The sequence below is a fragment of the Bos javanicus genome, chromosome 15 (genome assembly GCF_032452875.1).
Source record: "Bos javanicus breed banteng chromosome 15, ARS-OSU_banteng_1.0, whole genome shotgun sequence".
Taxonomy (NCBI): domain Eukaryota; kingdom Metazoa; phylum Chordata; class Mammalia; order Artiodactyla; family Bovidae; genus Bos; species Bos javanicus.
Window position 1 is genome coordinate 82,908,300 of NC_083882.1, and position 11,269 is coordinate 82,919,568.

At 40.7% G+C, this 11,269-nt stretch overlaps 1 protein-coding gene across 1 annotated transcript; it reads right to left on the reverse strand.

The window, feature by feature from the left end:
* Positions 1-797: 797 nt before the first annotated feature.
* Positions 798-1,739, reverse strand: LOC133261531 (olfactory receptor 5AN1-like). The gene has a single exon (XM_061439997.1). It carries the CDS (start codon positions 1,734-1,736, stop codon positions 798-800), a length of 939 nt encoding a protein of 312 aa, XP_061295981.1. The 5' UTR covers positions 1,737-1,739.
* Positions 1,740-11,269: the final 9,530 nt, after the last annotated feature.

An 11,269-nucleotide genomic window follows, 5' to 3' on the forward strand; every position in this document is an offset into this window, starting at 1 on the left:
CAATTGTATACCTGTTTCTGTCCGAAGAAACATTTCTCCTCTGTGTTCCGTTTCATTCTTGTCAGATGCCCAGAATGGACATCAGTGAGCACCATGTCTGGATTACGCTACATCCAAATATTTGAGGGGCAAGGTGTACACGCTCCTGGGGCCTCTGTCAGGTCTCTCCTTCAGGGTCAGAAGCCTGAGATGGAATAGAGCTCCCTCTCAGAAGCAAAAAAGAAGTAGCAAGGTTCTAAACCTTAATGTTTCACAAATACTTACAGATATATTAATAAATGTTGAGGCCACTCCTCATGTAGGATGAAAACTATGAACCTCCAAGACGTGAAGATATCATATTCATGTGGCAACAAGTCAGCTGTTGGTCCATATTGGCATATTGCATATCAAACTAAGCTCTCTTTGCCAAAGGCACCAGGAATTTTATAGTCCATTCATAGGAATATTATTGAGGGTTGCTGCTGCTGCTAAGTCACTTCAGGCGTGTCTGACTCTGTGTAACCCCATAGACGGCACCCACCAGGCTCCCCCGTTCCTGGGATTCTCCAGGCAAGAACACTGGAGTGAGTGGGTTGCCATTTCCTTCTCCAATGCAGGAAAGTGAAAAGTGAAAGTGAAGCCGCTCAGTCATGTCCAACTCTTAGGGACCCCATGGGCTGCAGCACACCAGGCTCCTCTGTCCATGGAATTTTCCAGTCAGGAGTACTAGAGTGGGGTGCCATTGCCTTCTCTGATTATTGAGGGTTAAGATGATTCTAAAAAGACAAATCTGTCAGAAATCTCAACCTATGACTTTAGCAACACCCTCTCTTCTTTTGCAACCTCTTCATGGCATCTTTGATTTCTTCGTTTCTCAGACTGTAAATCAAAGGATTCAACATGGGAATCATCACAGTGTAGAAGACCGATGCAAATCTGTCAAAGCTGGAGGAACCACCAGAGCTGGAACTCAAATAGACGAACATACCTGAGGTATAGAAGAGAGTGACTGCTGTCAGGTGGGAAGCACAGGTGTTGAAAGCCTTGGACCTGCCACTTCCTGTTGTGATCTTCATGATGGAAATGACGATGTAGACATAGGATATCATGATAATGGAAACATTTATTACCCCAAAGATCATTGTCAATAAAGCAGTAAAGAGTTGTACAGAGAACGTGTCAGTACAGGATAGAACTAACAGCTGTGGCATGTCACAGAAAAAGTGGTTGATGACATTAGGCCCACAGAAATGGAGCTGGAGCATGAAACATAATTGGAATATAGAAGCAGAAAGTCCAGCCAAGTAGGATCCCAGCACCATCCGACCGCAGAGAGCGGGCGACATGACTGACGAATACAGGAGTGGGTTACAAATGGCGGCATATCGGTCATAAGCCATGGCGGTCATGAGGCAAGACTCACTCAGCCCCATGGTGGAGAATACAAAGTACTGAACAGCACAAGCCACAAAGGTGATAGTTTGCCGCTCCTGGAAGAAGTCGTAGAGCATCTTGGGGGCGGTGGAGGTCACATAGCAGATGTCCATGAAGGACAGATTACTGAGAAAGAAGTACATGGGGGTGTGGAGGTGGGAGTCCATTCTTATTAAGATGAGGAGTGACAGGTTCCAAGTCAGGGTCAAAATGTATATCACCAGGAACACGACAAAGAGCACTACTATGATTCTGGGAAAATCTGAGAATCCCAACAGGATAAAATGAGTGATCTCTGTGATATTTCTTCCTCCAATCATTGGCTTGATGCTCTTAAAATCAGAAAAGAGACAAGAGAATACATTGCCTACTCATGAAATGATAGCATTATAAGTCTCATATATACCATATTTTCCCCCATTGAGAACTGGAAAAGGGGAATGCTCCACTGTCCTAGGGAGAGACCGCAGCTTTTCATCTTGAATTGTCAAGAAGTGCCTTCTCAATGCTCCATGGACTACAGAGTCCATGGAGTTCTCCCGGCCAGAATACTGGAGTGGGTAGCCTTTCCCTCCTCCAGGGGGTCTTCCCAACCCATAGATCAAACCCAGGTCTCCCGCATTGCAAGCAGATTCTTTACCAGCTGAGCCTCCAGGGACCCCAAGAAGAGTGAATTGAGTAGCCTATCATTTCTCCAGCAGATCTTCCCAACCCAGGAATTGAACTGGTGTCTCTGCAGTTGCAGAATTGCAGGCAGATTCTTTACCAGCTGAGCCCCAAGGGAAACCAAATTATTTCAAGAGGTCTCAAAAATTAAAAGGCATAATTTTTTAATTGACTGAAACTTTGAAATAAAGCACACTCTATCTCAGCCAAAGCAATTGAAATTCTGTGCTTGTGTATAATGCAGAGACCTTTGGTTAAAACAACAGGGATTTTAAAGACCTCTGATGATTTAATATATGTGACTGTTGCTTTATAATAATAAAAGGATAAGCAGCATCATTTCAGGATAAATTTGAACTAGCCCTTCTTCCCATGATGGTCATCCATATGGGTTTTCAAAAATTTCTTCTTTGCCCATAAAAAATTACCCTGTTTATGGAGCTGGTTAAGCCCCCAGGATAGGGGGAGGCAGGCCAAGGGTGCCATAGATGGAGACCCGACGGTCGTCTGATTTCCTGGAACCCAAATGCGGAGGGGCTAGTGGACACGTAGTGGCAACACAGATGTTTTATCAATGGTGCTGTATAGATGGAGAAGTCTTGAGGCTACTGTAAAAACAAGACTGAAAACCAGAAGCAGGAGGCTTAAGTCCAAATCCTGAGAACACCAGAGAACTCCTGACTCCAGGGAACCTTAATTGACAGGAGCTCATCAAACGCTTCCAAACCTACACTGAAACTGAGCACCTCCCAAGGGCTAACAAGTTCCAGAGCAAGACATACCACACAAATTCTCCAGCAACACAGGGAGACAGTCCTGAGCTTCAATATACAAGCTGCTCAAAGTCACTCCAAACCCACTGACATCTCATAACTCATTACTGGACACCTCATTGCACTCCAGAGAGAAGAAATCCAGCTCCACCCACCAGAACACCAACACAACCTTCCCTAACCAGAAAACCTTGACAAGCCACCGGTACAACCCCACCCACAGCAAGGAAACTCCACAATAACGAGAACTCCACAAACTGCCAGAATACAGAAAGGACACCCCAAACGCAGCAATATAAACAAGATGAAGAGACAGAGGAATACCCAGCAGGTAAAGGAACAGGATAAATGCCCACCAAACCAAACAAAAGAGCAAGAGATAGGGAATCTACCTGATAAAGAATTCCGAATAATGATAGTGAAAATGATCCAAAATCTTGAAAACAAAATGGAATCACAGATAAATAGCCTGGACAAGGATTGAGAAGATGTAAGAAAGGTTTAACAAAGACTAAGAAGAAATAAAAAAGAGTCAATATATACTGAATAATGCAATAAATGAGATCAAAAACACCTTGGAGGGAACAAATAGTAGAATAGAAGATACAGAAGATAGGATTAGTGAGGTAGAAGATATCATGGTAGAAATAAATGAATCAGAGAAGAAAAAAGAAAAACAAATTACCATAAATGAGGACAATCTCAGAGACCTATAGGACAATGTTAAATGCCCCAACATTCGAATCATAGGAGTCCCAGAAGAAGAAGACAAAAAGAAAGACCATGAGAAAATATTTGAGATAATAGTTGAAAATTTCCCTAAAATGGGGAAGGAAATAATCACCCAAGTCCAAGAAACCCAGAGAGTCCCAAACAGTATAAACCCAAGGCAAAACACCCCAAGACACATATTAATCAAATTGACAAAGATCAAACACAAAGAATAAATATTAAAAGCAGCAAGGGAAAAACCACAAATAACACACAAGGGGATTCCCATAAGGATAACAGCTGGTCTTTCAATAGAAACTCTTCAGGCCAGGAAGGAATGGCAGGACATACTTAAAGTGATGAAAGAAAATAACCTACAGCCCAGATTATTGTACCCAGCAAGGATCTCATTCAAATATGAAAGTGAAAGTGAAGTAGCTCAGTCGTGTCTGACTCTGCCACCCCATGGACTGTAGTCTACCAGGCTTCTCAGTCCATGGGATTTTCCAGGCAATAGTAATGGAGTGGATTGCCATTTCCTTCTCCAGGGGTCTTCCTGACCCATGAATCAAACCGAGGTCTCCCACATTGTAGACAGATGCTTAACCGTCAGAGCCACCAGGGAAGTCAAGGAGAAATCAAAAGCTTTACAGACAAGTAAAAGCTGCGAGAATTCAGCACCACCCAACCAGCTCTCCAACAAATGATAAAGGATCTTCTCTAGACAGGAAACACAAAAAGGGTGTATAAACTTGAACCCAAAACAATAAAGTAAATGGCAACGGGATCATACTTATCAATAATTACCTTAAATGTAAATGGGTTGAATGCCCCAACCAAAAGACAAAGACTGGCTGAATGGATACAAAAACAAGACCCCTACATATACTGTCTACAAGAGACCTACCTCAAAACAAGGGACACATACAGACCGAAAGTGAAGGGCTGGAAAAAGATTTTCCACACAAATAGAGACCAAAAGAAAGCAGGAGTAGCAATACTCATATCAGATAAAATAGACTTTAAAACAAAGGCTGTGAAAAGAGACAAAGATGGACACTACATAATGATCAAAGGATCAATCCAAGAAGAAGATTAAACAATCATAAATATATATGCACCCAACACAGGAACACCGCAATATGTAAGAAAACGCTAACAAGTGTGAAAAGAGAAATTAACAATAACACAATAATAGTGGGACACTTTAATAACCCAGTCACACCTATGGATAGATCAACTAAACATAAAATTAACAAGGAAACACAAACTTTAAATGATACAATACACCAGTTAGACCTAATTGATATCTATAGGACATTTCATCCCAAAACAATGAATTTCACCTTTTTCTCAAGCACACATAGTACCTTCTCCAGGATAGATCACATCCTGGGCCATAAATCTAGCCTTGGTAAATTCAAAAACATTGAAATCCTTCCAAGCATCTTTTCTGACCACAATGCAGTAAGATTAGATCTCAATTACAGGAGAAAAACTATTAAAAATTCCAACATACGGAGGCTGAACTACACGATGCTGAATAACCAACAAATCACAGAAGAAATCAAAAAAGAAATCAAAATATGCATAGAAATGAATGAAAATGAAAACACAACAACCCAAAACCTGTGGGACACTGTAAAAGCAGTGCTAAGGGGAAAGTTCATAGCAATACAGGCATACCTCAAGAAACAAGAAAAAAGTCCAACAAATAACCTAACTCTACACCTAAAGCAACTAGAATAGGAAGAAATGAAGAACCCCAGGGTTAGTAGAAGGAAAGAAATCTTAAAAATTAGGGCAGAAATAAATGCAAAAGAAACAAAAGAGACCATAGCAAAAGTCAAGAAAGCCAAAAGCTGGTTCTTTGAGAGGATAAATAAAATTGACAAACCATTAGCCAGACTCATCAAGAAACGAAGGGGATAAAAATCAAATCAGTAAAGTTAGAAATGAAAACTGAGAAATCTCAACAGACAACACAGAAATACAAAGGATCATAAGAGACTACTATCAGCAATTATATGGCAATAAAATGGACAACTTGGAAGAAATGGACAAATTCTTAGAAAAGGACAACTTTCCAAAACTGAACCAGGAAGAAATAGAAAATCTTAACAGACCCATCACAAGTATGGAAATTGAAACTGTAATCAGAAATCTTCCAGCAAACAAAAGCCCAGGTCCAGACGGCTTCACAGCTGAATTCTACCAAAAATTTAGAGAAGACCTAACACCTATCCTACTCAAACTCTTCCAGAAAATTGCAGAGGAAGGTAAAGTTCCAAACTCATTCTATGAGGCCACCATCACCATAATACCAAACCTGACTAAGATGCCACAAAAAAAGAAAACTACTGGCCAATATCACTGATGAACATAGATGCAAAAATCCTAACAAAATTCTAGCAATCGGAATCCAACAGTACATTAAAAAGATCATGCATCATGACCAAGTGGTCTTTATCTCAGGGATGCAAGGATTCTTCAATATCTGCCAGTCAATCAATGTAATACACCACATTAACAAATTGAAAAATAAAAACCATATGATTATCTCAATAGATGCAGAGAAAGCCTTTGACAAAATTCAACATCCATTTATGATTAAAAAAAAACCCTCCAGAAAGCAGGAATAGTAGGAACATACCTCAACATAATAAAAGCTATACATGACAAACCCACAGCAAACATTATCCTCAATGGTAAAAAATTGAAAGCATTTCCCATAAAGTCAGGAACAAGACAAGGGTGCTCACTTTCACCACTACTATTCAACATAATTTTGGAAGTTTTTCCCACAGCAATCAGAGCAGAAAAAGAAATAAAAGGAATCCAAAATGGAAAAGAAGTAAAGCTCACTGTTTGCAGACGACATGATCCACTACATAGAAAACCCTAAAGACTCCACCAGAAAATTACTAGAGCTAACCAATGAATATAGTAAAGTTGCAGGACATAAAATCAACACACAGAAGACCCTTGCATTCCTATACACTAATAAGGAGACAATAGAGAAATTAAGGAAAAAATTCCATTCACCATTGCAACGAAAAGAATAAAATACTTAGGAATATATCTACCTAAAGAAACAAAAGAACTATATATAGAAAACCATAAAACACTGGAGAAAGAAATCAAAGAGGACACTAATAGATGGAGAAATATACCGTGTTCAAGGATTGGAAGAATCAATATGGTGAAAATGAGTATACTACCCAAATCAATCTATAGATTCAATGCAATCCCAATCAAGCTACCAACAGTATTTTTCACAGAGCTAAAACAATTTCACAATTTGTATAGAAATACAAAAAACCTCAAATAGCCACAGCAATCTTGAGAAAGAAGAATGGAACTGGAGGAATCAACCTGCCCGACTTCAGGCTCTATTACAAAGCCACAGTCATTAAGACAGCATGGTACTGACACAAAAACAGAAATATAGATCAATTAAACAAAATAGAAAGCCCAGAGATAAATCCAAGCACCTATGGACATCTAGGCAAACCGTTCAATATCACAGTAATCCAAGTCTATGCCCCAAACAGTAATGCTGAAAAAGCTGAAGTTGAATATTTCTATGAAGAACTACAAGACCTTTTAGAACTAACACACAAAAAGATGTCCTTTTCATTATAGGGGACTGGAATGCAAAAGTAGGAAGTCAAGGAACACCTGGGATAACAGGCAAATTTGGCCTTGGAATATGGAATGAAGCAGGGAAAAGGCTAATAGAGTTTGCCAAGAGAATGCACTGGTCATAGCAAACACCCTCTTCCAACAACACAAGAGAAGACGCTATACATGGACATCACCAGCTGGTCAACACCCGAAATCAGATTGATTATATTCTTTGTAGCCAAAGATGGAGAAGCTCTATACAGTCAGCAAAAATCAGACTGGGACTTACTGTGGCTCAGATTATGAACTCCTTATTGTCAAATTCATATTTAAATTGAAGAAAGTAGGGAAAACCACTAGACCATTCAGGTATGACCTAAATCAAATTCCTTATGGTTATACAGTGAAAGTGAGAAATAGATTTAAGGGACTAGATCTGCTAGACAAAGTGCCTGATGAACTATGGAATGAGGTTCGTGACATTGTACAGGAGACAGGGATCAAGACCATCCCCATGGAAAATAAATGCAAAAAAGCAAAATGGCTGTCTGGGGAGGCCTTACAAATAGCTGTGAAAAGAAGAGAAGCAAAAAGCAAAGGAGAAAAGGAAATATATAAGTATCTGCATGCAGAGTTCCAAAGAATAGCAAGGGGAGATAAGAAAGCCTTCCTCAGTGATCAATGCAAAATTACAGGCGGAGGAGCTAAGACGGCAGAGAAATAGGATGGGGAGAACACTTTCTACCCCACAAATTCATCAAAAGAACATTTAAATGCCCAGTAAATTCCACAAAACAACTTCTGAATGCCGGCAGAGGACATCAGGCACCCAGAAAAGCAACCCATTGTCTTCGAAAGGATGTAGGAAAAAATATATAAGACAAAAAAAGAGACAAAAGAGGGAGGGACGGAGCTCCATTCCAGGAAGGGAGTCTTTAAAAAGAGAGAAGTTTCCATACACCAGGAAACATTCTCACTGCCGAGTCTGTGCCGAGACTTGGAAGCACAGAGGGCAACATAACAGGGAGGAAAAACAAATAAACAGTTAAAACCCACAGATTACGAGCCCTATGGTAACTCCCCCAGTGGAGAAGCAGCGCAGATGCCTGCACCCGCCACTAGCAAGCGGGGGCTGGGCAGGGAGGCATGACGCGGGCTGCATTGCTTAGAGTAAGGATCTGGCCTGAATACCCCGAGCGCTATCTGAGAGAAATAATTTGGGCTAGCAAACCAGACTGTGGGATATCTACCACGCCAAAAGCCATGCCTAACCTAAGACACCGCCAGGTCCACGCACAGAACAAAGGACTGAACAGAGATAGCCGGCTGCAGACCATCCTCCTCCGATGACAGGCAGCCAGAGCTGGAAGGGGGCAATTGCAGCCCCAGAGAGACATTATCTACAAAACTGTAAGCAGGCTTCTTTGCTAACTAAAACTTCTTGGGGGCTGGACGGTCAACATCTGACTGAGAAGGTGCGCTGGTTGTACACCCAGATAACCGAGCGGTGGGGAGGTGATAATTTGCAGCAAGCGCGCTCGTCAAACACCTCATCACCAGAGCTGCTTGGATCTGGGAAGGGCACAAAACACAGGCCCAACCGAGTCTGCACCTCTGAGGACTACCTGAGTGCCTGGACCTGAGCAGCTTAGACTTGGGAGGTGCAAGCAGCCCAGGGCTGGCCTCGGATGGTTCCTGGTGGAGCAACCTAGAGCCTGAGCAGTGTGGGCAGGGAGGCTACACGCGCTGTGAGTGGGGGCAGGCCCAGTGTGGCTGAGGCACTGCGAGCACACGCCAGTGTTATTTGATTGCAGCGTCCCTCCCTCCCCACAGGGTGACTGAACAAGTGAGCCTAAAAAAAAAAAAAAAGTGTCCACCACCGCCCCCTTTGTGACAGGGCTGAAATCAAACACTGAAGAGACCAGCGAACAGAAGAAGCTATAACAGAGGGAACTGCCTTGGAAGCGACAGGCAATAGATTAAAACCCTGTGGTTAGTACCGACTATATAGGAAGGGGCCTATAGATCTTGAGAAATATAAGCTGACCAAGGAACTAGCTGAAAATGAACTGAGCCCACAATACCAACAACAACACCAGAAAAAGTCCTAGATATATTTTTACTATTTTTACGATCATTATTTCTTTCTTTTTTTTTTAATTTTTAAGTCCTCTATTACTTCTTTAATTTTCACTTTTATAACCTACTATTACTTTGCAAAAAAAAAAAAAAGAGACCCTATATTTTTTTAAAAAGCAAACTTCATATATATATTTTTTATAATATTTGTGACCTTGGATTTTTTTTTCTTTTTCTCTTTTTTTCTTTTTTTATTCTTTTCTTTAACATTGTATTTGTGAAATTCCAAACTCTACTCTATTTTTAATTTTAGCTTTTTGGTACTTGTTATCAATTTTGTACCTATATTATTTTTAATATTTTTTGTGACTTTTTTTAATCTCTTCCTTTTTCTTCTTCTTTTTTTTAACATTGTATCTTTGAAATTCCAAACTCTACTCTAGATTTTTAACTTTTGCTTTTTGGTATTTGTTATCAATTTTGTACCTATATTTTCTTTATAATTTTTGTGACTTTTTTTTCTTCTTTTTCTCTTTTTCTTTTCCTTCTTTTTTTCTTTAACATTGCATTTTTGAAATTCCAAACTCTACTCTAGATTTTTAATTTTTGCTTTTAGGTGTTTGTTACCAATTTTGTACCTTTAAGAACCCAATCTTCAGTACCCATTTTTTACTAGGGAGCGAGATTACTGGCTTGACTGCTCTCTCCCCCTTTGGACTCTCCTTTTTCTCCACCAGGTCGCCTGTGTCTCCTCCCTAACCCCTCTCTACTCTACCCAACTCTGTGAATTTCTGTGTGTTCCAGATGGTGGAGAACACTTAGAGAACTGATTACTGGCTGGATCTGTCTCTCTCCATTTCATTCCCCCCTTTTATCCTCCTGGCCACCTCTGTCTCCTTCCTCTCTCTTCTCTTCTCTGTATAACTCCATGAACATCTCTGAGCGGTCCAGTTGTGGAGTGCACATAAGGAAGTGATTACTGGCTAGCCCACTCTCTCCTCTATTGATTCCACCTCATCTCATTCGGGTCACCTCTAACTCCCTCCTCCCTCTTCTCTTCTCCATGTAACTCTGTGAACCTCTCTGGGTGACCCTCACAATGGAGAAACTTTTCATCTTTAACCTAGATGTTTTATCAATGGTGCTGTATAGAAGGAGAAGTGTTGACACTACTGTAAAAATAAGACCGATAACTGGAACAAGGAGGCTTAAGTCCAAACCCTGACTCCAGGGAACTCCTGACTCCAGGGAATATGAATTGACAGGAGCTCATCAAACGCCTCCATAACTACACTGAAACCAAGCACCACACAAGGGCCAACAAGTTCCAGGGCAAGATATACCAAGCAAATTCTCCAGCAACACAGGAACACAGCCCTGAGCTCCAAGATACAGGCTGCCCAAAGTCACCCCAAAACCATAGACATCTTATAAGTCATTACTGGACACTTCATTGCACTCCAGAGAGAAGAAATCCAGCTCCACCCACCAGAACACTGACACAAGCTTCCCTAGCCAAGAAACCTTGACAAGCCACCTGTACAAGGCCACACACAGCAAGGAAATGTCACAAAAAAAGAGAACTCCACAAACTGCCAAAATACAGAAAGGACACCCAAACTCAGCAATTTAAACAAGATGAAGAGACAGAGGAATACCCAGCAGGTAAAGGAACAGGATAAATGCCCACCAAGCGAAACAAAAGGGGAAGAGATAGGGAATTTACCTGATAAATATTTCTGAACAATGATAGTGAAATTGATCCAAAATCTTGAAATCAAAATGGAATCACAGATAAATAGCTTGGAGACAAGGACTGAGAAGATGCAAGAAAGGTTTAACAAGGACCTAGAAGGAATAAAAAACAGTCAATATATAATGAATAATGCAATAAATGAGATCAAAAGCACTCTGGAGGCAACAAATAGTAGAATAACAGAGGCAGAAGATAGAATTAGTGAACTAGAAGATAGAATGGTAGAAATAAATGAATTAGA

What these genes read in the sequence shown, in the direction of transcription:
- LOC133261531 (XM_061439997.1), bottom strand. Translation starts at nt 1,736, where the DNA reads ATGATTGGAGGAAGAAATATCACAGAGATCACTCATTTTATCCTGTTG.